At 39.9% G+C, this 26,845-nt stretch overlaps 1 protein-coding gene and 1 long non-coding RNA gene across 6 annotated transcripts in view; one reads left to right on the top strand and one right to left on the bottom strand.

Moving 5' to 3' along the window:
- Positions 1–22,094, top strand: part of LOC143670499 (uncharacterized) — a 51,350-nt gene extending 29,256 nt beyond the window's left edge. For 2 of the 3 annotated variants that reach the window (XR_013169383.1, XR_013169382.1), the window contains exon 3: positions 18,814–20,480. This is a non-coding gene — a long non-coding RNA (uncharacterized LOC143670499). Of the gene's footprint in view, positions 1–18,813; positions 20,481–20,899 lie in introns of those variants that run through there. The other variant, XR_013169384.1, reaches the window with a different exon arrangement.
- Positions 16,007–25,939, bottom strand: LOC143670498 (transcription elongation factor A protein-like 3). 3 transcript variants are annotated; one of them, XM_077145335.1, is made up of 4 exons: positions 20,875–25,939; positions 20,249–20,377; positions 19,945–20,017; positions 16,007–19,571 (listed from the first exon to the last, which is right to left on the bottom strand). In XM_077145335.1, exon 4 carries the CDS (start codon positions 19,555–19,557, stop codon positions 19,027–19,029), a length of 531 nt encoding a protein of 176 aa, XP_077001450.1. In that variant the 5' UTR covers positions 19,558–19,571; positions 19,945–20,017; positions 20,249–20,377; positions 20,875–25,939; the 3' UTR covers positions 16,007–19,026. The 3 variants fall into 3 exon arrangements, with proteins under 3 accessions (XP_077001450.1, XP_077001449.1, XP_077001451.1); XM_077145334.1 differs by lacking the exon at positions 20,249–20,377; XM_077145336.1 differs by lacking the exons at positions 20,249–20,377; positions 20,875–25,939 and adding an exon at positions 20,547–20,644.
- Between the last annotated feature and the right edge of the window lie 906 nt (positions 25,940–26,845).

The following is a 26,845-nucleotide window of genomic DNA, read 5'->3' as shown; positions in this document are numbered from 1 at the left end:
TTTTCAGGCAGTTCCCTCCAGCCTCTCCATTACAACTTAACTAAAAAGTTGATATCTATTTAATGCATAAGAATAACCTCCAGGATAACCTCTAGACTCTGTTTGGAATCTCTCAGCCATTGACAGATTATTTTGTCTCATTTCTCTCTTCCCCCTTTTGGTTGAGAAGGTTTTCTCAGTTCCTTGGTGCTGAGTCCCAGCATTCTAGAATTTCTGTCCCACGTTGCCAGGAAGGTCCACACCCCTGGGAGTCATGTCCCACATAGAGAGGGGGAGGGCAGTGAGTTTGCTGTGTTAGCCGAGAGAGAGAGGCCACATCTGAGCAACAAAAGAGGTTCTCTTGGGGGTGACTCTTAGGCCTAATTTTAAGTAGACTTAGCCTATCCTTTGCAGGGTTAAGTTTCATATGAACAAACCGCAAGATTGGGGGCTCAGTCTATTGCTTTGGTTGTCCCCGCTGCTTGTGAGAATATCAAGAATGTTCCACTTGGGGAAGTTGAATTTTCCACCTTTCTCACCATTCCCCCAAGGGGACTTTACAAATACCTTTTTATTCACTGTTCAAATCACTCTGGGATTTATCAGGGCATCACTCTGGACAAACCTACAAAATCTCATGCCCTACTCAATGTTCCATGTATTATGGTGTTCAATTAAGTTGTCCACATAAGTTATACTAGGAAATGTACTAGTCAAAATATAAATTTTGTACCAAATAAACATTTTTTTGCTTTAGTCTCACACATAAGTTAAAGTTTTAAGATATTATTACCATCTATTTTCAATACCCTGCAGTATTGACATCCCTTTGTTCTTCCTCATGCAAAAATATTTTAAAATTTGTAAATTTAGTCACTATCATTATATACTCTAGGCATTCCTAGATTATACCATCTCAATCTTTATCGTCTATCTTTCCTTCTGATTTAATTTGTGCCCCCAGGCCTCCTCCCTCTATCATTCTCACATTCAGCTTCATTCAGTGTTCTAACATTATTGAATTATAATTAGGTAGTATTGTGCTATCCATTTCTGAATTTTTACAATCAGTCCTGTTGCACAATCTGTATCCCTTAAGCTCCAATTACCCAATATCTACCCTATTTCTATCTCCTGATGGTTTCTGTTACCAATGAAATTCTCCAAGTTTATTCACTAATGTCAGTTCATAACAGTGAAATGATACAGTATTTGTCCTTTTGTTTCTGGCTAATCTCACTCAGCACAATGTCCTTAAGGTCCATCCATGTTGTTACATACTTCATAACTGTATTCTGTCTTATGGATGCGTAATATTCCATCATATGTATATACAACAGTTTGTTTAGCCACTTGTCTGTTGATGGACATTTAGGTTGTTTCCATCTCTTGGCAATTGTAAATAATGCTGCTATAAACATTGATGTGCAAATGTCTGTTTATGTCCTTGCGCTCATGTCCTCTGAACTCTTTTTCTTCATGTGTTTTTGAGCCATCTGTATTTGCTCATCAGAATGCCTATTCATATCTTTAGCCCATTTTATAATTGGATTGTTTGTTCTTTTGTTGTTGAGTTGTATGATTTCTTTGTATATACAGGAAATCAAACCTTTGTCCGATGTGTGATTTCCAAATATTTTCTCCCATTGAGTTGGCTGCCTATTCGCCTTTCTGATGAAGTCAATTGAGGTGCAGAAGGATTTGATTTTGAGGAGTTCCCATTTATCTATTTTTTCTTTTGTTGTTTGTGCTTTGGGTGTAAAGTTTAGGAAGCTACCTCCTATTACTAGGTCTTGAAGATGTTTCCCTACATTCTCTTCTAGAAGCTTTATGGTTTTAGTGCTTATATTTAGGTTTTTGATCCACTTTGAGTTAATTTTTCTGTAGGGTAGAAGATAAGGGCCCTCTATCTATCAAGAATGTTTTTGGCTATTGATATCTAGTTCTTCAATGCCCAATTACTGAAAAGACTATTTTGTCCCAGTTCAGAAGCTATGGGGGCCTCATCAAAAATCAGTTGACTATAGATTTGTTGGTCTGTTTCTGCACTCTTGATTGGCTTCCATTGGTCAGTGCTTCTGTCTTTGTACCAGTACCATGCTGTTTTGACCACTGTGGCTTTATAATAGGTTTTAAAGTCAGGGAGGTTAATCCTCCCACTTCGTTCTTCTATTTTAGGATGCCTTTAGTTATTCGGGGTCTCTTTCTCTTCCAGATGAATTTGGTGATTAGCTTTTCCAAATCTTCAAAGTAGGTTGTTGGAAATTTGATTGGTACTGTATTGAATCTATAGATCAATTTGGGGAGAATTGACATCTTAACAATATTTAGCCTTCCTATCCATGAGCAGGTAATATCTTTCCACCTATTGAGATCTCCTTTGATTTATTTTAGCAATGTCACGTAGTTTTCTATATACAAGTCCTTCATGTCCCTAGTTAAGTTTATTCCTAAGTACTTGATTCTTTTAGTTGCTATTTTGAATGGAATTTTTTCCTTAACTGACTCTTCAGCTAGGTCATTGCTTGTGTATAGAAATGTTACTGATTTTTGCACATTAATTTTATATCCCACCACCTTGCTGAATTTGTTTATTAGCTGAAGTAATGTTTCTGTAGATTTCTCAGGATCTTCCAGTCCAAGTATAGTATCATATCATCTGCAAATAATGAGAGTTTTATTTCTTTCTTTCCAATTCTGATGCCCTTTATTCCTTTGTCCTGCCTGATTGCTCTAGCAAGAACTTCTAGCACAATGTTGAATAATAGTGGTAACTGTGGGCATCTTGTCTTGTTCCTGATGTTTGGGGGAAATCCTTCAGTCTCTCTCCATTGAGTACAATGCTGGACATGGGTTTTTCATATATTCCCTTTATCATATTGAGGTAGTTACCTTTGATTCCTATCTTTTGGAGTGTTTTTATCAGAAAAGGTTGCTGAATTTTGTCGAGTGCTTTTTTAGTATCAATCGAGATGATCATGTGATATTTCCTTTTTGATTTCTTATTGTGCTGTTTTACATTAATTGATTTTCTTGTGTTGAATGATCCTTGCATTCTGGTATAACCCCCACTTGGTCATGGTTATAATCCTTTTAATGTGCTGTTGGACTTGATTTGCTAATATTTTATTGAGAATTTTTGCATCTATGTTCATAAGGGAGATTTTCCTATAATTTTCCTTTCTTATACCATCTTTACCGAGTCTTGGTATTAAAATGATATTAGCTTCATAAAATGAGTTAGGTAGAGTTCCTTTTTCCTCAGTTTTTTTGGAAAAGTTTGAGCAGGGTTGGTGTTAGTTCTTTTCAGAATGTTTCATAAAATTCCCCTGTGAAGCCATCTTGCCCTGGGCTTTTCTTTGTAGGAAGATTTTTTTTTTTTTTTTTTTTTTTTATTAATTAAAAAAAGAATTAACAAAACAATTAGAAATCATTTCAATGTACATGTACAATCAGTAATTCTTAATAACATCACATAGTTGCATATTCATCATTTCTTAGTACATTTGCATCGATTTAGAAAAAGAAATAAAAAGACAACAGAATAAGAATTAAAACAATAATAGAAAGAAAAAAAAACAAAAAAAACAAAAACAAAAAACCTATACCTCACATGCAGCTTCATTCAGTGTTTTAACATAATTGCATTACAATTGGGTAGTATTGTGCTGTCCATTTCTGAGTTTTTATATCCAGTCCCGTTGTACAGTCTGTATCCCTTCATCTCCAATTATCCCTTCTCTTTTTTTTTTTTTTAATTAACAGAAAAAAAGAAATTAACCCAACATTTAGAGATCATACCATTCTACACATGCAATCATTAATTCTTAACATCATCACATAGCTGCATGATCATCATTTCTTAGTACATTTGCATTAGTTTAGAAGAACTAGCAACATAACCGAAAAAGATATAGAATGTTAATATAGAGAAAAAATAAAAGTAATAATAGTAAAATCAAAACAAAACAACACAAAACAAAACAAAAACCTATAGCTCAGATGCAGCTTCATTCAGTGTTTTAACATGATTACTTTACAATTGGGTATTATTGTGCTGTCCATTTTTGAGTTTTTGTATCTAGTCCTGTTGCACAGTCTGTATCCCTTCAGCTTCAATTACCCATTGTCTTACCCTGTTTCTAACTCCTGCTGAACTCTGTTACCAATGACATATTTCAAGTTTATTCTCGAATGTCCGTTCACATCAGTGGGACCATACAGTATTTGTCCTTTAGTTTTTGGCTGGATTCACTCAGCATAATATTCTCTAGGTCCATCCATGTTATTACATGGTTCATAAGTTTATCTTGTCTTAAAGCTGCATAATATTCCATCGTATGTATATACCACAGTTTGTTTAGCCACTCTTCTGTTGATGGAGATTTTGGCTGTTTCCATCTCTTTGCAATTGTAAATAATGCTGCTATAAACATTGGTGTGCAAATGTCCGTTTGTGTCTTTGCCCTTAAGTCCTTTGAGTAGATACCTAGCAATGGTATTGCTGGGTCGTATGGCAATTCTATATTCAGCTTTTTGAGGAACCGCCAAACTGCCTTCCACAGTGGTTGCACCCTTTGACATTCCCACCAACAGTGGATAAGTGTGCCTCTTTCTCCGCATCCTCTCCAGCACTTGTCATTTTCTGTTTTGTTGATAATGGCCATTCTGGTGGGTGTGAGATGATATCTCATTGTGGTTTTGATTTGCATTTCTCTAATGGCCAGGGACATTGAGCATCTCTTCATGTGCCTCTTGGCCATCCGTATTTCCTCTTCTGAGAGGTGTCTGTTCAAGTCTTTTTCCCATTTTGTAATTGGGTTGGCTGTCTTTTTGTTGTTGAGATGAACAATCTCTTTATAAATTCTGGATACTAGACCTTTATCTGATATATCATTTCCAAATATTGTCTCCCATTGTGAAGGCTGTCTTTCTACTTTCTTGATGAAGTTCTTTGATGCACAAAAGTGTTTAATTTTGAGGAGCTCCCATTTATTTATTTCCTTCTTCAGTGCTCTTGCTTTAGGTTTAAGGTCCATAAAACCACCTCCAGTTGTAAGATCCATAAGATATCTCCCTACATTTTCCTCTAACTGTTTTATGGTCTTAGACCTAATGTTTAGATCTTTGATCCATTTTGAGTTAACTTTTGTATAGGGTGTGAGAGATGGGTCTTCTTTCATTCTTTTGCATATGGATATCCAGTTCTCTAGGCACCATTTATTGAAGAGACTGTTCTGTCCCAGGTGAGTTGGCTTGACTGCCTTATCAAAGATCAAATGTCCATAGATGAGAGGGTCTATATCTGAGCACTCTATTCGATTCCATTGGTCGATATATCTATCTTTATGCCAATACCATGCTGTTTTGACCACTGTGGCTTCATAATATGCCTTAAAGTCAGGCAGCGCGAGACCTCCAGCTTCGTTTTTTTTTCCTCAAGATGTTTTTAGCAATTCGGGGCACCCTGCCCTTCCAGATAAATTTGCTTATTGGTTTTTCTATTTCTGAAAAATAAGTTGTTGGGATTTTGATTGGTATTGCATTGAATCTGTAAATCAATTTAGGTAGGATTGACATCTTAACTATATTTAGTCTTCCAATCCATGAACACGGTATGCCCTTCCATCTATTTAGGTCTTCTGTGATTTCTTTTAGCAGTTTTTTGTAGTTTTCTTTATATAGGTTTTTTGTCTCTTTAGTTAAATTTATTCCTAGGTATTTTATTCTTTTAGTTGCAATTGTGAATGGGATTCGTTTCTTGATTTCCCCCTCAGCTTGTTCCTTACTAGTGTATAGAAATGCTACAGATTTTTGAATGTTGATCTTGTAACCTGCTACTTTGCTGTACTCATTTATTAGCTCTAGTAGTTTTGTTGTGGATTTTTCCGGGTTTTCGACGTACAGTATCATATCGTCTGCAAACAGTGATAGTTTTACTTCTTCCTTTCCAATTTTGATGCCTTGTATTTCTTTTTCTTGTCTAATTGCTCTGGCTAGAACCTCCAACACAATGTTGAATAATAGTGGTGATAGTGGGCATCCTTGTCTTGTTCCTGATCTTAGGGGGAAAGTTTTCAATTTTTCCCCATTGAGGATGATATTAGCTGTGGGTTTTTCATATATTCCCTCTATCATTTTAAGGAAGTTCCCTTGTATTCCTATCTTTTGAAGTGTTTTCAACAGGAAAGGATGTTGAATCTTGTCGAATGCCTTCTCTGCATCAATTGAGATGATCATGTGATTTTTCTGCTTTGATTTGTTGATATGGTGTATTACATTAATTGATTTTCTTATGTTGAGCCATCCTTGCATACCTGGGATGAATCCTACTTGGTCATGATGTATAATTCTTTTAATGTGTTGTTGGATACGATTTGCTAGAATTTTATTGAGGATTTTTGCATCTGTATTCATTAGAGAGATTGGTCTGTAGTTTTCTTTTTTTGTAATATCTTTGCCTGGTTTTGGTATGAGGGTGATGTTGGCTTCATAGAATGAATTAGGTAGTTTTCCCTCCACTTCGATTTTTTTGAAGAGTTTGAAGAGAATTGGTACTAATTCTTTCTGGAACGTTTGGTAGAATTCACATGTGAAGCCATCTGGTCCTGGACTTTTCTTTTTAGGAAGCTTTTGAATGACTAATTCAATTTCTTTATTTGTGATTGGTTTGTTGAGGTCATCTATGTCTTCTTGAGTCAAAGTTGGTTGTTCATGTCTTTCCAGGAACCCGTCCATTTCCTCTAAATTGTTGTATTTATTAGCGTAAAGTTGTTCATAGTATCCTGTTATTACCTCCTTTATTTCTGTGAGGTCAGTAGTTATGTCTCCTCTTCCATTTCTGATCTTATTTATTTGCATCCTCTCTCTTCTTCTTTTTGTCAATCTTGCTAAGGGCCCATCAATCTTATTGATTTTCTCATAGAACCAACTTCTGGCCTTATTGATTTTCTCTATTGTTTTCATGTTTTCAATTTCATTTATTTGTGCTCTAATCTTTGTTATTTCTTTCCTTTTGCTTGCTTTGGGGTTAGCTTGCTGTTCTTTCTCCGTTCTTCCAAATGGATAGTTAATTCCTGAATTTTTGCCTTTTCTTCTTTTCTGATATAGGCATTTAGAGCAATAAATTTCCCTCTTAGCACTGCCTTTGCTGCGTCCCATAAGTTTTGATATGTTGTGTTTTCATTTTCATTCGCCTCGAGGTATTTGCTAATTTCTCTTGCAATTTCTTCTTTGACCCAGTCGTTGTTTAGGAGTGTGTTGTTGAGCCTCCACGTATTTGTGAATTTTCTGGCACTCTGCCTATTATTGATTTCCAACATCATTCCTTTATGGTCCGAGAAAGTGTTGTGTAAGATTTCAATCTTTTTAAATTTGTTAAGACTTGCTTTGTGACCCAGCATATGGTCTATCTTTGAGAATGATCCATGAGCACTTGAGAAAAAGGTGTATCCTGCTGTTGTGGGATGTAATGTCCTATAAATGTCTATTAAGTCTAGTTCATTTATAGTAATATTCAGATTCTCTATTTCTTTGTTGATCCTCTGTCTAGATGTTCTGTCCCTTGATGAGAGTGGTGAGTTGAAGTCTCCAACTATTATGGTATATGAGTCTATTTCCCTTTTCAGTGTTTGCAGTATATTCCTCACGTATTTTGGGGCATTCTGATTCGGTGCGTAAATATTTATGATTGTTATGTCTTCTTGTTTAATTGTTCCTTTTATTAGTATATAGTGTCCTTCTTTGTCTCTTTTAACTGTTTTACATTTGAAGTCTAATTTGTTGGATATTAGTATAGCCACTCCTGCTCTTTTCTGGTTGTTATTTGCATGAAATATCTTTTCCCAACCTTTCACTTTCAACCTGTGTTTATCTTTGGGTCTAAGATGTGTTTCCTGTAGACAGCATATCGAAGGATCCTGTTTTTTAATCCATTCTGCCAATCTATGTCTTTTGATTGGGGAATTCAGTCCATTGACATTTAGTGTTATTACTGTTTGGATAATATTTTCCTCTAACATTTTGCCTTTTGTATTATATATATCACATCTGATTTTCCTTCTTTCTACACTCTTTTCCATATCTCTCTCTTCTGTCTTTTTGTATCTGACTCTAGTGCTCCCTTTAGTATTTCTTGCAGAGCTGGTCTCTTAGTCACAAATTCTTTCAGTGACTTTTTGTCTGAGAATGTTTTAATTTCTCCCTCATTTTTGAAGGATAATTTTGCTGGATATAGGAGTCTTGGTTGGCAGTTTTTCTCTTTTAGTATTTTAAATATATCATCCCACTGTCTTCTAGCTTTCATGGTTTCTGCTGAGAAATCTACACAAAGTCTTATTGGGTTTCCCTTGTATGTAATGGATTGTTTTTCTCTTGCTGCTTTCAAGATCTTCTCTTTCTCTTTGACCTCTGACATTCTAACTAGTAAGTGTCTTGGAGAACGCCTATTTGGGTGTAATCTCTTTGGGGTGCGCTGCACTTCTTGGATCTGTAATTTTAGGTCTTTCATAAGAGTTGGGAAATTTTCAGTGAAAATTTCTTCCATTATTTTTTCTCCTCCTTTTCCCTTCTCTTCTCCTTCTGGGACACCCACAACACGTATATTTGTGCGGTTCATATTGTCCTTGAGTTCCCTGATACCCTGTTCAAATTTTTCCATTCTTTTCCCGATAGTTTCTGTTTCTTTTTGGGATTCAGATGTTCCATCCTCCAAATCACTAATTCTATCTTCTGTCTCTTTAAATCTATCATTGTAGCTATCCATTATTTTTTCTATGTTTGCTACTTTATCCTTCACTTCCATAAGTTCTGCGATTTGTTTTTTCAGTTTTTCTATTTCTTCTTTATGTTCAGCCCATGTCCTCTTCATGTCCTCCCTCAATTTATCGATTTCATTTTTGAAGAGGTTTTCCATTTCTGTTCGTATATTCAGGATTAGTTGTCTCAGCTCTTGTGTCTCATTTGAGCTATTGGTTTGTTCCTTTGACTGGGCCATATTCTCAATCTTTTGAGCGTGGACAGTTATCTTCTGCTGCTGGCGTCTGGGCATTTATTCAGATTTTTCTTGGTGTTGGACCCAGCAAGGTTGTAATATTTTTCTGTGAAATCTCTGGGTTCTGTTTTTCTTATCCTGCCCAGTAGGTGGCGCTCGTGGCACACGTTTGTCTGCGGGTCCCACCAGTAAAAGGTGCTGTGGGACCTTAAACTTTGGAAAACTCTCGCCGTCCGGGGGGTTCGCCAGCCGAAACGGCTTGAGCCGGCCCGGGGTCCGAACGCAGGGAGGGCTGCTGGTCGCCGCAGCCAGGGAAAGAGCCCGTCCGAACTTCCCAGTTGGCCCTGGGCAACAAGCGTGGCGGGAGGGCGCCAGCGGCAGCGGCCCGCCCGAGAGAGTGCACGTTCCCCGGGAGTCACGGGTTTGGAAGGGGCCTCCCCCACCCGTCACCGTTCTCCGCGGCCTGGGGGTTTCCGATCCAATTCTCTCAGTTGGTCCGGGGGCTGCGCGTGGTGTGGGCGCCAGTCGCCTTGGTTTCAGGGGACCGCCTCTCCAATTCTCCCAGCCGCTGTAGGAAGATTTTTGATGGCTGATTAAATCTGTTTACTTGTGATTGGTTTGTTGAGATCTTCTATTTCTTCCTGAGTCAGTGTAGCCTGTTTGTGTGTTGCCAGAAATTTGTCCATTTCACCTAAGTTTTCTAGTTTGTTGGCGTACAGTTGTTCATAGTATCCTCTTAGGAGTTCTTTTATTTCTTCAAGGTCTGTGGTAATGCACCTGTATTAGTTAGGGTTCTCTAGAGAAACAGAATCAACAGGGAACACTTGCAAATATAAAATTTATGAAAGTGTCTCACGTGACCGTAGGAATGCAGAGTCCAAAATCCACAGGGCAGGCTGCGAAGCTGATGACTCCAATGGATGGCCTGGATGAACTCCACAGGAGAGGCTCACCAGCCAAAGCAGGAATGCAACCTGTCTCCTCTGAGTCCTCCTTAAAAGGCTTCCCATGATTGGATTTAGCATCACTAATTGCAGAAGACACTCCCCTTTGGCTGATTACAAATGGAATCAGCTGTGGATGTAGCTGACGTGATCATGACCTAATCCTATGAAATGTCCTCATTGCAACAGACAGGCCAGCGCTTGCCCAATCAGATGAACAGGTACCACAACTTGGCCAAGTTGACACCTGTCCCTAACCATGACAGCACCCCTTCTCATTTCTGATTTTGTTTATTTGCATCCTCTCTCTTTCTTTCTTTGTCATTCTTGCTAGTGGCCCACCAATTTATTGATTTTCTCAAAGAACCAACTTTTGGTTTTATTGATTATTTCTATTATTCTTTTGTTCTCCCATTCATTGATCTCTGCTTTAATCTTTTTTATTTCTCTTCTTCTGTTTGCTTTGGGGCTAGTTTGCTGTTCTTTTTCAAGTTCCTCCAGGTGTGGTGTTAAGTCCTTGATTTTTCCCTCTTTCTTGTTTTTTGTTTTTGTTTTTGTTTTTGTTTTTTTGCATGTGCAGGCACTGGAAATCGAACCTGGATCTCCTGCATGGCAGGCGAGAACTCTGCCTGATGAGCCACTGTGGCCCACCCTCTTTCTTGTTTTTTAATATAGGCATTTAGGGCAATAAATTTCCCTCTCAGCACAACCTTTGCTGCATTCCGTAAGTTCTAATAACTTGAATTCTCATCTTCATTCATCTGCAGATAGCTACTGATTTCTCTAGCAATTTCTTCTTTGACCCACTGGTTGTTTAAGAGTGTGTTGTCTAATCTCCATATATTTGTGAATGTTCTCATTCTTTGGTGGTTATTGAGATCCAGTTTCATCCCATTGTGATCAGAGAAAATGCTGTGAATAATTTCAGTGTTTTTAAATTCATAAAGACCTGTTTTGTGCTGCAGCATAGGATGTATCCTGGAGAATGTTACATGAGCACTAGAGAGAAATGTATATCCTTGTGCTTTGCGGCATAATGACCTATACATGTCTGTTAGGTCTAATTCATTTATCCAGTTACTTAATTTCTATCTTTCCTTGTTGATCTTCTGTCTGGTTGTTTTGTCTATAGAGGAGAGTGGTGTATTGAAGTGTCCTTCTATTATTGTTGAAACATCTTTCTCCCTTCTGTTTTGCCAGTGTCTCTCATGTACTTTGAAGTGCCTTCATTGGGAGCATAAACATTTATGATTGTTATATCTTTTTGGCAAATTGACCCTTTAATTAGTATATATGTCCTTCTTTGTCTTTTATAATGTCTTTACATTTAAAGTCTATTTTGTCCAATATTAGTATAGCTACTCCTGCTTTCTTTTGATTACAACTTGCATGGAAAGTCTTTTTTCCACCCTTTCACTTTCAATCTATTTGTATCTTTGTGTATAAGATGAGTCTCTTGTAAGTAGCATATAGGAGGATTATGCTTCTTAATCCATTCTGCCAATCTGTACCTTTTAATTGGTAAGTTTAGTCTGTTAACATTGAAAGTTATTACTGAAAAGTCATTTCTTGAATCCACCATCTTATCTTTTTTATTTTATTTGTCAAATCTATATATTCTTTTCCCTCTTTCTCTTTGTATGCTTTAAATTACCCTTTGTAGTGCTCTTCAATTCTGTGCCCTCCTCCAGACCTCTGTCTCCTGTCTTTTTTTTTTTTTTTTTTTCAGCCAGCAGAACTCCTTTTAGTATTTCTTGTAGGGCCAGTTTCTTGTTGACAAATTCTTTCAGGACTTCTTTGCATGTGAAAACTTTAATCTCTCCCTCAGTTTTGAAGGACAGTTTGGCTGGGTACAAAATTCTTGGCTGGAAGTCTTTCTCTTTCAGGATCTTGAATATATCATACCAATGGCTTCTCGCCTCCAGGGTGCTAGCTGAGTAATCTGAACTCAGTCTTATTTGGTTTTCCTTGTATGTAGTAGATTATTTTTCTCTTGCCGCTTTCAGGATTTTCTGCTTCTCTTCAACATTTGACAGACTGATTAGTTGCATCTTGGGGAAGGCCTATTTGGATTTATTCTGTTTGGAGTTTGTTGGGCTTTTTTGAATTGTATATTATGCCCTTTATGAGGGTTGGGAAGTTTTCCCCCATTATATCCTTAACTATTCTTCCTAGCCCTTTATTCTTCTCTTCTTCTTCTGCAAAACCAGTGATTCTTATATTTGTGCACCTTGTTTTGACTATCATTTCCCTGAGATCCAATTCATTTTTTCCATCTTTTTTTGCCATTTGCTGTTTTTTTTTGTTTTTAACATGGGCAGGCACTGGGAATCGAACTCGGGTCCTCTGGCATGGCAGGCGAGCATTCTTGCCTGCTGAGCCACCATGGCCCGCCTGCCATTTGCTGTTTTGAGTCTTCGAAGTCAGTTATCCTGTCCTCTATATCACTTTTTCTTTCTTCTGTCTCTTTAAATCTGGTGTTGTGTGCATGTAGTATGTTTTTTATTTGGTCAACAGAGTCATTAATCTCCATGATATCTGCTATTTTTCTATTTATTCTTTCATATTCCTCTTTATGCTCTTCTACTGTCTTCTTTATCTCCTTTATGTCATTTGCTATTCCACTTATTTTATTAAGTAGAATTGTATGAACATCTTTGTTGAGTTGTTCCAATGTCTGTGTCTTCTCTGGTGTTTTAATTTGGTCATTAGGCAGGGCTATATCTGTCTGCATTGTGATATGCTTAGTGATCTTCTCCTGTCTTTGTGTCATGTAAATATCTTTATTGATTTACATTGGGAATTTATTTCTTTCAGTAGTCTAAAGCCTTGTTTTTATGGGATAGTTGTACATCAGGGAGCTGGGTACGGGGTGGGGCACTCTGTGTAGTGATTTGTTTCAGGGCATGTATAGGTGCAGGTTGTGGGTATTATGCTGATGCTTGTGAATGTGGGCACCCAGCGGCCAGGGGGGGATATAGCTGTGCAGATTCACCGATCTGTGGGGCATAACCCTGGTGTGCGCTGGTCTAGGCTGGGGCCCTTTGTGCACGTGCATAAAGCTGTGGCAGCAGGTCGGCGTTATGCCTTCATGGATTGGGGGCAGATGTGACCTGGCTGTGCAGGTCACCACTTTCTCAGACCTGGGAACTGTGGCTGAGGGCTGTGTGCATGTGTGGTTCTAGGACTGCTGTGAAGTGCATTTCCCAGAGTTAAATGATGTGTTTGGGGGCCCATGCACATATGCAGGCTTGGACTGCCGTAAACTGATGTGCAGAGCTCGGGGGCAGAGTGAAGTGTGCGACACTATGGGCAGGGGTAGCCTGGATATGGAGGTTACTGACCACAGCCTTTATGCACTGGCAACCACCTGCAGGGAACAGGGAGTGCCAGGTAGTTCTCGGGAGGGGTGTAGAAGGTGTGGGTTTGGCTGCAGTTTGGTGGGGCTGTGGATTAGGTATGTGCACTGGGGACTGGGGCAGTGGGGGTGCCCGGAACACGGAGAATGGGAGTGGGTGATGGGGTTCAGGTGCGTGGGGTGTGGGGTGAGTCACCAGTCACGGGGCTGAACTTCTGAGGGTAGCACACCCAACGAATGCAGCCTGGCATACTTCCTGGTCTCCAGCTCCCATCTATGCACTCCCGAAGGCTTCGTGCCTCCACACCAGGGTCCAGCATTCTGCCTTAGTTCGGTGCAGAAGGCTCTCCCAGGTCAGCCATGCTCCTGAATCACTGCCTCAGTGGCCCTCCTGTCCCTTCTCTAACTTTTCCATGGAGCAAGGCTAATCTTGAGCTGCTCTATTCGGTCATCTTCCCTGGAAGTCCCTTGATGTTCCCGTTTTTGTTACTGTTGTTGCTTGATGAAATGTTCTTCCTACCGAATTGAAATAACTAGTTCCCTGTCTTTCCTCCTAGTTATTTATGGTTTATATTTAGCATAATTGAGATCATGCAATGTTTAGAATTTTGGTGTACATCAGAATCACCTGGGGAGCTTATGGGAATTACAGATTCTGTGGCCATATTCCTAGAAATTCTGGTTCTGTGATTGGAACCAGGATTTTACATTTTCAACAAACTTCCCAGGTAGTCTGTGAACACATTTTGAAAAAAAAATCTTTCTCATACAATGTAAAATAATTTCATGTGCTAAATTTTAGGAACTATCATTTCTGTAATTATTTTTTAACTTCAGGTTATATTTCCTACAGGTGAAGTTACTTGCCCCCAGCTATACTGGGCCAAGAACTCAGGGCTCCTGACTCAATAATAATTAAATATTAAATACTATATGTCACGTACTTGCTAGGGATACTGTTACTGGGCAATGGCCATTGATTCTTTTGCCTGACTCACTCAATAACCAACTCCTGAGACAATGGAGTTTCAAAGAGAGAAAGAGTTTATTACTAGGCATGTAGTAGAGAGCAGATGGCCTAGCAGCCCAAAATCTGTCTCCCCAAGTTTAGGGTGAAAGTCAAACTCAGCAAACTCATCAAAGATGAGTCGAAGAAGTTCAGGCAGAGTTTTATTTCAGGAGAAACAGAGCCACCTGGGCAGCATTTCAAGCAATGGAGAAATGGCCACTCCAAGGTGGCAGGGGATAGGGTTTTTATGGCTTGGGGGTGGGGAGTTGGGGGTAGGCACTAGGCGGGTTTTCATTGGTGGGTTTTGGGGAGTTGGCAGCCTTCCATTGGTGAAGTTTAAAATTTAAAAACTGCCTTAGTTATGCAGGGTTGTAACTGTTGGAGGGTGGAAGTTGAGTAAGGGGATTTTTATTACAAGAGGGCAACTGCTGGAGGGTGAAGGAGATTTGGGCTGGTGTGGATTAGTGTGAGAGGCTTTCTGAAATATTTGCCAGGGGTAGGTCACATCATGGGGGTCCTCCAAGCCTAACATAGGGGGTTCAAGGTTTTTAAGGATTTTAGCAATGGGAGATGAGGTCATTTTGAATAGCAAGTTCAAAGGAGAAAGGGAAACTGTTATTATTTCAATAGAAGAATATAAGTTGAAAGGAGGGGAGGTAGATCCAACACTTCAATGATAAAGGTGTAAGCCATAAGGAAGGGAGACAAGTTATCTTTCAATAGTAGAGTCTAGCTGATACTATTTACAAATTTCGAGGGCTGAAGCTAGTTAATATCTTACTTCAAATTCTTCATTCGCATTAGGGCCTTTGCTCTAGAAGAATATGACCAGATAAAAAAAGTAACAGCTCTTACAGTCACAAAGGCACAAGATGAGGATTTTTACAATCATTTCAGATATCAGGGCAGCTGAAGTATAGTTTAGGGATGTCAAGTATTCCCTCTGTCTACCCCAATATCCCAGAAAGCAAAAAGGAATATGATTCAGTAATCAAAACCATCCCTTAAATCCTAATTTCTCGGTTACAATACCAGGAGGAATAAGAAAATGTCTTTGTTTAGAGAACAGACTAACGAGTTAAATGATTATGCCTAACATTGAGAGTCTTTAATATTTTAAAGAGAACCATTACCTTTTTCATTGGAATTGGCTTAGAGTGTCTCAGCTTGAAAATCAGATGTGCAATCCTCTGATTATGCGTGAACAAGTATAAAGGGGCACTCCCAAATCTCAGTTTGTCACTTGGTGTTGCTCAGATATACAGTCACACCAACCGGGCTGAGGAGGAAAAAAAGTTTATTTATGCCGGCAGGAAAATGGGAAATTTCCTTCCCAAATCAGCCTCTTCGAAGTGATTTTTCAGTTCACTTTATACATGTCAGAGACAAAGAAATAATCATCTCAGTTAACAGGTAGAGAGGTCTGGAGAACTTCATTAGTTTATTTCAGGATTTACATCCTCTGTGACACCTGGGAAAAGGTACCTTCTAGTCTGGGGAGATAGATGAAAGCTTATTCAAATCTGGGTACAGACTTTACATTTACATTTTGCTTCTTTGTGTGACTAAGAACTCTCATGTATAGTTTGCTTTCACTTTTAAAGACTGTTTTAAAGATTACATTTTAAGACTACTATTAAAACTTCCAGCTTGCTCACAGGTTTAAGATTATATTTTTAAAGTTATTGTGACACAAGTCCCTTTATTTTTTTAATTACTTACTTTTTATTGCTATATATTACATATATTTACATACCATGTAATCATCCAAAATATACAATCAATGGTTCACAATGTGCATTTATCATCACAATCGGCTTTTTTCATTTTTGTGAAAAATAACATATATACAAAAAAAGCAATAAATGTCAAATCACAGCACAACAATTACTTGTAGAACAGATTTCAGAGTTTGGTATGGTTACAATTCCACAATTTTAGGTTTTTACTTCTAGCTGCTCTAAGATACTGGAGACTAAAAGAAATATCAATATAATGATATTATCAGACAAAGGCCCTGGATTTTTCTGCCCGATGCACTCAATAACCAATTCCTGAGACACCAGGGTTTCAAAGAGAGAAAGAGTTTATTACTGCGTGCTAGTAGGAGAGCAGACAGCATAACAGCCCAAAATCTGTCTCCCCGAACTATACTAATTCAGATAGTTTTATTAGAGAAAAGGTGGGCAGAGTTTAGGATAATGAGTACAGTGGCCCCAGATGGTGCAATTACAGGTGATCTAATTATTGAGCATGTGCAGATTGATTATATGCTTAGTCACCAAGTATATGAAAAAAATGGCGAAATGGAGTATAGGTGAATTGTAGGTTTAAGTCTAAGCTACTGCACATGTCAGGTGGGCCCACTTAGGTTAAATCCAGTCTCAGTCATCAAGAAAATTTGGGACTTGGGGTGGGTTAGTTACGAGTGGACCCAAGACCCTTCATTAACAGCCATTAGGGGCTATCTTTAGTGATTACAAGACTCTAAAGTTGAAAAACTAGATACCTAGGTACAGGTGAAGGTTAGTCACAAGGTTTTTACAATCACAAGGGCAGAAGATAAAGGCTATACAATCATTATCAGAGACCAAGGCAGCTGGATTACAATTCAGAGATTTCAGGTATTTCCCTGTCTACTCCAATAGTCCAGAAAGCAAAAAGGAATATTTATATAGCGACTCAGTAATCAAAATCATCCCTTAAATCCTGATTTCTCAGTTACAGTGATTCAGCAAGCATACTCATTTGTTAAACCCAACCTTTTCTGTATAACTCCACCATCACCTTTGGTCTTTCTCCCACTCTTTAGGGGTATTTGGGCTATGGCCATTCTAACTTTTTCATATTGGAAGGGACTGTTGATAATACGGGATGGGGGATGGAACTGATTAATGTTCTGGAAAGGCTGGCCCCTCTGCATTTCAGGACTTGTCTGGTCCAAGGACCCATCTGGAGGTTGTAGGTTTCTGGAAAGTTACCCTAGTGCATGGAACATTTGTAGAATCTTATATCATGCCCTAGGTGTTCTTTAGGATTGGCAGGAATGGTTTTGGTTGGGGTTTGGCAAGCTATGATAGGTAGCAATGTCTAACTGAAGCTTGCATAAGAGTGACCTCCAGAGTAGCCTCTCAACTTTATTCGAACTCTCTCAGCCACTGATACCTTATTTGTTACACTTCTTTTCCCACTTTTGGTCAGGTTGAAATCCCTTTATTTTGTATAGCAAGCCAGCCATGGGCCTTGTTAGAGAACTCAGGCTAAGAAAGGCATGTAAATTTCTGTAAGGTTGCCCTGGGGTACTGGGGTGGGGTGTTCAGTTCAAATCACATTCCATTTCCTGAGCCATAGATTAAGCTCAGTGTTTCAACACAGCCCTCAGTGGACCCAAATATCTGAGTCTTATGAAGAAAAAGGAAACTATAACCAAATATAAAGTGAACTAGAAGAGTTAATGAGTACTTTACTAAGAACTGTGTAATATAGTGGGGCTCAAGCAGCCCTGGGGCAGTAACCACCTGGGTAGGAATAACATTGACAGTGGAAGAGGCTTTATCTACATTCCTCCATGTTCAAGTGAAGGCTCTGGCCTTTTGGAACCTGCAGAAAATCAGAGGAGCTTCTGTCACCACGAGGATTTTATCACATCAGTAGCTGTCAACAGAGGGTACAGGGCACAGCAGAACAGGAGTGCCCAGCAGATATGGTAGTAACCGGCAGATATCATAGTACTAAGAAGGGCAGCACCCTTTTCTCAAGTGCCTGGACTTATTCCTGGGCAGGTGAGAACTGCCTTCAGCCCTATCAAGTATGTGATAGGATCCAGCGTCCTGGTACTGTAAGGGAGCCTGCTCAACCCAGCTCATACACAGTACTTCATCTGATCCACTTTCATTCCTGTGAGGCAATAATTAGTCCTACTTCACAGACGACAAGGATGACCCTTATAGCAATGGATCTGTAATAACTCCCAGGTTGATTCCTAGCTATGAGTCGTAGAAGTAATGTGGGTTTTACCAACATTATGGTCAAAACATTTTATGTTTTGACAACCAGAATTTTAAGTGTCTTCATTCTCCTCATAAGCTCACTGAACAATTCAATGGCTTATTATGTATTGTTTTGTTTTTATTTTTTTAAATGATAAACATAATCCATATCTTTTAGGAAAAAAATAGAGATGAGTAAGCAAAGGAAAAAAAAGAGTTGCATATGTTGGGAGCCAAAGGACAGTAGAGGGCCCAAGAGAAGGAGCAGCCATACCCACCTGACATCGTTATATATAGGGGAAGACACTAGCAGTGGAATGGCACACAGAGATACCTATCGGGGTGGAGGATTGGACTCATTTTTGAATATAGATGAGATTTTTGGCCACCATGCAGAAATAACCATCGTCTACTCTTTAGTGTACCAACTTTCAGAGTTTCCTCTGTGCATAGATAATGCCAATATATTTATATTTTTACAAAAATGGGCTGATACTGTATATACGGTTCTGAAACTGTTTTTATAAACTATTATTTTACAGTGTATCATGAATATCTCTTGCATGCAGAAGGGTAAAAATCTCCTAATGAATCACAGAGCGCTGCATTTGGGTCAAAGGCTGCTGGTAATGAAAGTGACGCCTAAGGCAAAGTATCAGCCTAAGGTTAAAGCATAGAGCCTGGCAAAGACCTACCAGGGAAAGCAGGGTTGGCAATATTTTCATCAGAGAAAGCAGAATTGAAGGCCAAAGGTGTTAAAGGTATGAGATATCATGTAACCCCCTTTGGCCCCTACCTCCACCTCTCACACCCCTGACTCCCCTTTGACCCCTTGGGGAGAAATGATCCTGTACATCCTTTTGCATCCAGTGAAAACCACCCATTTTCTGTTTTTTCCTTAGCTCTTCCTGAGCCCTTGACATATCACCACATTCTCTCATCATCTCCTCACTGCTCAAATGCCTTTCCTGTAAGTCCTCCTGATAGTTCTTGAGGGAATCATCCATCCCCCTATCTGTTTTTCTTTTTGCTTTCCGAGGCACATAATCTTCAGCTGGACGCTTCTCAGGGGCCCGTGACTCACTCTCTGACTTGCCCTCAGATTTCAGCTTGCCCTCTCCTTGTGGTTTTCCTGCATTTTCTGGCTTTCCCTCATCTTCTGGTTGGCCCTCATTATCTGGCTTGCCCTCCAGTTCCAGCTTTTCTTCCTCCTCTGACTTTCCTTCATCTTCAGGTTCTACTTCATTTTCTGGCTTTCCCTCATTTTCATTGTAGAGTTTTTCCATGTTCTCTCCTTATCCTGTCAGGGAATGGGTGGTGGGAGAGGAGACAAAGAGGAGACAGGGAGACCCAGGGGCATGGGAGGTGGAACACAGGTACTTGCATTTCCCTCCCACCTCCCAGTTAGGGTTTCCCCTCAAACTGGCCGAGGGGTGGGGGAGCTCTTCAAATGCACCTTCTGTCCTTCCCTTACCCCCATTTCTCTCATTCACATGAACCAGCCATTACCTAGCAGGCCCTGGAACCATCTCTGTTCTCAACATGGGAAAATGTGTGCGTGTATGTGTTGGGAGGGTGGGCAGTGGGGCCCCCAAATTCTTCCCAGCTCCTGCCCTCCACACTCACCACCACTCCACCCCCCTCACCCACCTCAGCCCCCTACCCGGCTATACCTGCGAGGATTCTGGGCAAGTTCTTCCTCTTTTTCTAGCGTCACAGGGTGATGGGAACAACAGATGTGCAGGCCTGCAGATAGACAGGAGGCAGGAGCAGGGAACCGGCACTCAGTGAACACACAGGATCATGGGTCCTTTTGGTCCCTTTTCTGAATCCCTGTCCTCTTCACTCAAAGTTTCCTTCTCCCACCTCCTCTGCTTGCTCCTCTGCCCCACCCCCACAGCTGCCAGTTGTTTTCAGGATTCATGCATCAGACCAGGATGCTTTCCAAACTGTGTCTGGATCTCTGGGTTCCCCTACCCCGGAGGCCGCCACCCGAAGGTCAGTATTTCTTCCTGAACGTGGAGTGCGAGAGCAGGCTTATTTCCAGAATATGCCTACGTTTCACTGCCGCACTGCGGGGGGTACTCTCCATCACCATTTTGGGCTCTAAAATGGATGGGGAAGCAGAGTATGGGGGATCAAGAAGGCGGGCCGCTCCCACTGAAGGGTCCTCCCTTCCCCCCGGTCCCCTCCCTCGCTGCTCCGGGATCCCACTTCCCTCCCTTTTCTCCACCCCAGCCCAGGGGCGGCCGGTGGCGCCTACGGTCACACCGACCTGCGGGGCCGGGGCCAGGGCAGCGGCTTGCCGGGCTCGCCGAAGCCCGCTCGCCCACGGCCCGGGCAGCTCTGGGAAGTGGTTCCGCACCGGCAATGCGAAAGGACTGCGTAAGGACCCGACCATGGGGAGGGCGGGCGGGCTCAGGAACTCTGGTACCCACGTGGGCGCCCGGCAGGTCACGTGAGCTTGGACTCGGGACACATACACCGTCCCCCCACGCCGTGCCCCAACCCAGTCCCCCGTAGGGAACCGGAAAGGGGGAACCGGGTAGGCAAACCAAAAACAGGAGGAAGAGGGGGAAGCTTCCTGATCCAGGATGCTTTACCTGGTGCGTGTCATATTCGGTCCAGCATCCCTCTCAGATGCCCAACATCGCCAAGTGTGACAGCCGAGGCATAGGAAGGGTTCCCGATTCAACCAAGTGCGCGCTCAGCTCTTGAGGTCCACAGCCCGCTTTTCAAGAGCAGCTCTGCCTGACTCCAGAACCCCGGTGTGGGGCCTGCAAAGGAGCTGCGCTGCCACTTGAGTGGCAGTTTTCTTTGGTGTTCTTCACTTCTCTTCACAGGCCACACGTAGTCAGGGTGATATCCTTCTAAGCAAACTTCTCTAAACACAGGTGACTTATGAATCTAAGGCTTCAAGCTATGCGCCTTCCTAGAACCTCAGATCCATTTTTGCATTCCCACTAGCAATGTCGAAGACTGCTTCTTTCCCCGCACCGTTTTCAACATAACAAGTGTGGTAGATTCAATTAGGTATCCCTCACAAGACTTGTCCTTAGAATGTATCCATTTGTAAATGAGACCCTTCATATTATCAGTTAAGGTGTGGAACAGGAACTTCTAAGATTCTATTTAGGAGTGGCTTAATTGAATTAGGGTGGACCTTAAACTCTATTACTGGAGGATTTATACAAAGCCAGAAGTCAGAGAAACACAGGAGATCAAGAACATTGCCATTTGATGCGTGGGAGCGATGAATGTCAAGGAGCCCGAAGGATTGCAGCAAACTAGCACCAAGCACTACAGACTTCAGGGAGAAAGCATGGTGTAGCCCATACCTTGATTTTCACCTCTACCCTCCCAAACTGTGGGACAATAAACACCTGTTTTTAAGCCAACCAGTGCATGATATGTCTTAGCAGCATGACAAACTAAAACAATGTGTGACAGACTGAAATTTTCACTAACACGATATAGGTGAATAGTAGTATCTCAATGTTGCTGTACTTTGTATTATTCTAATTATATTTAAGCACAATTTGAATATCTTTCTTTGTGAATTGTCTGTCTTTTCCACGTTTTCCTATTGGGTTGTTGGTCCTTTCCCCCTCGTTTTTGAAGTATTCTTTATATATGTGCTATATTAGGTTTTTATCTGCTGTATATGTCACAATTTTCTTTTTCAGTTTGACAGGTTTTTTTTGTACTATTTTTGCCATGCACTAAAAAATTTAGTCAAATTTATCTAAGTTTTCTTTTACTGCCTCCAAATTTTGATTCAGTTATAAAATCTTTTCCTACATTGAGGTTAAAGAGGTATTCACCCATGTTTCCTTTTAGTACTCATACTGTTTTTTTTTATATATATATATTTAGAGTTTATAGTTGGGTATATGTGACGTATGGATCTAATTTTTTTCCAAGTGTTAATCAGTTGTTCCAGCACTATTTATTAAAAAGTTCATCTTTGCCCCATTGATTTGAGATGCAGCCTTTTTTACATACTAAATTTCTATATTTACTTGGGAAAGGTTCTGGGCTTTCTAATCTATTCCTTTGGTCTGTTTGCTATTCATGTGAGTTTTAATTACAGAAAATTTATAAGTCTAATACCTGGTAGAGCAAGTAATTTTTCATCTTTTTTTTCCTATAGGTTCCTGCATGCTTGTTTTTCCATATGAACGTTAGTATCAACTTGATTCAGACTCATTTTAATTATTTAACATGTCCACTTAGATGTCCCTGAACAATCTCAAATGCAGTATGTTCCCAAGTAATTTCACCATCCTGTCCTTCTCTTTTCCACACACCAAACTTCCTCCTCTTTTTGTTTCCCATGTCTTAAACTGAGGGCCTTAGAATCCAGTTTTCCAAGCAAGAAATCTGGGAATCATCCCTGACTTCCTCTCCGTTATCAAGTAATTTTTTTTTTATTAAAAACATTTGTATCACTAAGTAATCCTGACCTCTTCTTCTAAATACCTCTAAATACCTCTGGTTCCTTTCACTTCCCATGTTCCTCCTGCTACCATTTCTCAGGTAATCCTCATTTCCTTAACAGGTCACCTTCTGCTTTTGCAATCTCCAGTCTTTCCAGAACATTATTTATGATCATGTCCCCTGTGCTGGTTTAAAAGGATGTATACCCCCTAGAAAAGCCATGTTTTAATCAAAATCCCATTTCATAAAGGTAGAATAATCCCTATTCAATACTGTATGCTTGAAACTGTAATCAGATCATCTCCTTGTATGATGTGATTTAGTCAAGAGTGGTTGTTAAACTGGATTAGGTGACATGTCTCCACCCATTTGGGTGGGTCTTGATTGGTTTATTGGAGTCCTATAAAAGAGGAAACGTTTTGGAGAATGGGAGATTCAGAGAGAGCAGAGAATGCTGCAGCACCACGAAGCAGAGAGTCCATCAGCAAGCAACCTTTGGAGATGAAGAAGGAAAACACCTCCTGGAAAGCTTCCTGAAACTGGAAGCCAGGAGAGAAAAAGCTAGCAGATGACACTGTGTTTGCCACGTGCCCTTCCAACTGAGAGAGAAGCCCTGACTGTGTTCGCCATGTGCCCTCCCACTTGAGAAACTCTGAACTTCATCGCCCTTTCTGAATCAAGGTATCTTTCCCTGGATGGATGCCTTTGATTGGACATTTCCATAGACTTGTTTTAATTGGGACATTTTCTTGGCCTTAGAACTGTAAACTAGCAACTTATTAAATTACCCTTTTTGAAAGCCATTCCGTTTCTGGTATATTGCATTCCGGCAGCTAGCAAACTAGAACATCCCCTCTGCCTTCATCTTGTTTCATCCTCATTATAGCCCTTGAACTAGGTAGCTCATAACAAATTCTCCTATATAGAAGCCACTCCATAACACAGGATTAAAAAAAGAACCATGGTCTTAGGCTCATTATTTTAAATCAACTTTAGCAGTTACTGAGAGTTGAATATAAATTTTGAATTTTGAGATAAGGCCATGTTGCACGTTTAAACATTAGGAGGCCAGATTCCTGGATGGGATGACTCAGTCTTGGAAAGCTGTGAATTCTAACCCTTGCTTCCACCCAATTTGATAGTTCAGTGAATTTGCTTTCAAGGTTACCTTGGATAAAACAAATTGCCAAGAAAAGGCAAGAAATTGATAAAAAATAATGATAAAGGGGGCGGACCATGGTGGCTCAGCAGGGAGCGTTCTCACCTGCCATGCTGGAGACCTGCGTTCGATTCCCAGTGCCTGCCCATGCAAAGAAAAAAAAAAGTACTGATAAAGGAGTTCTAGTTTTTAAATATGAGAGCTTCTAATAATAAAACAGTGTGGCATTGGCTCCCAAACAGAAATCTTGCTGAAGACAAGAATGGTCTTCTACTTACCCAGGTTTTAATTGGCTTTTTAATATATATATAAGGTAGGATTTCAACCTAGTACCAAAAACCCAGCCTATTCAATAGACTGTCTTTTTGCTCTAGCACCAAATTTATGTGACTTCACAACTCAGGCCTCTATATCTAAGGAGAGATATTCACCTCTATTATCATACTAATCAACAGGTATTGTTGAGCTCCTGTATGTGTGTGTGACATCACATGGTCACCATATAACATAATTATAATAACCAGTTCCATTATTTTATAAGTGCTAAAAGTCAAGCTTCTCCACTTACTAGTTGTGTGAACTTGGAAAAGTTCCTAAAACGCATAAGCCTTGGTTTTCTCCTCTGGAAAATGGGAATATTACCTGCATCATGAAATTATTGTGAATTCTAAACAAAAAGAGCTATATAAAACATCTGGCACATAGGTCTTCAACAAATGCTAGTTCCTTCCAACTTCATATTACCTTATATAAGACAAGATTTGCTATAAAAATTTGCAAAGCTATCAGGTATCATTTGGGAATGCAGGAAATGGAAGCATAAACAAGTTCATACTATATATGATAATTTCAGTGACACCAGAAGATCAATAGGTTATGTGTTTTAAGAGAAAGAACACATTGCAACATCAGTTGCTCTTATGACCCTTTATCTTCTAATGAACATCTGGGAAGCAGAGGTACATGAGACAGAAACACAAGGCATTGTTTTGCTGCTTCTGTCTGGACTGACTGCTGAAATCAGAAAACCTCTCTGTCCTTTGGTAAGTCACTCCCAATGTATTGACCTCACATCTGAAACACACTGGATAATAATCAGAACTTTAAATCTTGGCCAGTCAATGAAAGACAATCATTATGCTTTATTGTATATTCATTGGGGTGTGTCAGGTTGGGGGAGACATTAAAGGCCAACTACAAGGAAATGGTACTCTCCCTCTAGAGATCTTCAGGAACATCACCATTACTGAGTGTTTGCCATGTGCTCCATACAGAGCCAACTACTTTATGTAGGCCATGGGTCATTATATACACAAATATCTCCTTGCTCTCTCAGCTGAAAAGGTCTAGAAGAAATGACAACCCAGTAGCAAAGAATATATCTAGTGCCAAGACCTTTTTTTTTTAATATCATCTTCCAATAAAAGGTACCAGAGCTCCTTGGAGAAATAGCTGATTATAGGACTGGGGCAGGAAATATACAAGATAAGGCTAGAGCATCTCATATGGCTGGAAAGTACAAAAATAAAATAAAACCCCACAATTATCGAGCTATATCAAAGGGAAGCTAAAAGAGTTCCCGGTGGCCCTAACAGGAACAATTTAAAGTAGTATTAAATTATAACCCAAAGTATATAACCCAAATTTGAGTCTATACTGAAGTAAATAAATATTGAAGACCTAAATAAATGAGAAAACACATTATATCCTAAGCAGAAAAATTCCAAGTAACTTTTTTTGTTAGTCCACCCTTAAGGAAATATAGCATAACTCCCATTCTGTAAGTGCAGGCTGTGAATAGAGAATTTCTTCCAAAGACTACAGTATGGAAATGGAGAAATAAAACAGTCACTTTACAGCGGAGAATCCTGACAAACACTATCTTAATCCGATGTTACCATCAACAGTGGTAAGTTATATTGATGGTATGTACCCTGGATATGATGACCTGGATGGGCTCGTGGAACATAAAAAAGGACAGTGGGGAAAAACTGAAGAAATCTGAATCAAGTATGGCATCAGTAAATAGTAATTTATCAATATTAGTTCATCGGGACAAATTTACTAAACTAATATAAGATGTTAATAATAGTGGATAATGGATATGAGATATATGGGAACTCTGTACTATCTTTGCAATAATTCTACAAATTTAAAACTTTCAAAATAAAAGTTTATTAAAGTAAAACACTCTAAGAAAATAAAAGGCAAATCAAGAGCCAGGAAAAAAAAACTGCATAGATAGATGGGTCTGTTAAAAATGGTATGGCAGGGCCTAATCGGAATTTCCAAGGAGGCAACTCATTCTAAGGAAAAAATGTCAGCAGAAAAGAAATTAATAGGTGGGAATAGCACAGTGTCTAGTCATTCATATTGTTCTCCTTATCAATCTGGTGAAGGCTATATGCAAACTCACACATACAAACCAACAAAAGACATAGAAAGGAGTGTTTTTAAAGAACTTTGAAAAATACTACAGCCCAAGTGACAACTGGGTAATACCCACCTGAGTGTAACTCTGCTGGTGGTAGATTGGGATTCTCCACCCTTCTGTTGGGACACAGGTGCTTTAGACTACCATGATTTTTTCTCATCAGCGGCAGTGAAGGCCTTAGAAGGGTACAGGACTCATGAGATAGAGGAGGATGGCACCTATCTCTCAGTTGCCTATACTTACTCTTGGTGAGACCTCCCTCAGCCCTCCTCCGAATGTCAGAGGGTCCTGGTTCTGCCAATTCAGGGGAGAGGGTAGGAGTCAGCCCAACACAGTTCACCTACTCAGTACCTCATCTGACATCTGCAGCCCTGGGAGGCAAGTAGTGTCTCCATTTCACAGATGACAAAATTGGCCCTTATAGCAATGGATATGTAATAACTGCCAGATTGATTCCTACAGCTTTGAGTCCCAGTGTTAATACTGAATTTTACCTATCATTTGAAGTTCTGATAAGAATTTTAAGTGTTTCCACTGCCTT

This window comes from Tamandua tetradactyla, chromosome X (genome assembly GCF_023851605.1).
Source record: "Tamandua tetradactyla isolate mTamTet1 chromosome X, mTamTet1.pri, whole genome shotgun sequence".
Taxonomy (NCBI): Eukaryota; Metazoa; Chordata; class Mammalia; order Pilosa; family Myrmecophagidae; genus Tamandua; species Tamandua tetradactyla.
Note: the sequence above shows the minus strand (reverse complement) of the source record. Positions and strands in the feature narration are given on the sequence as shown.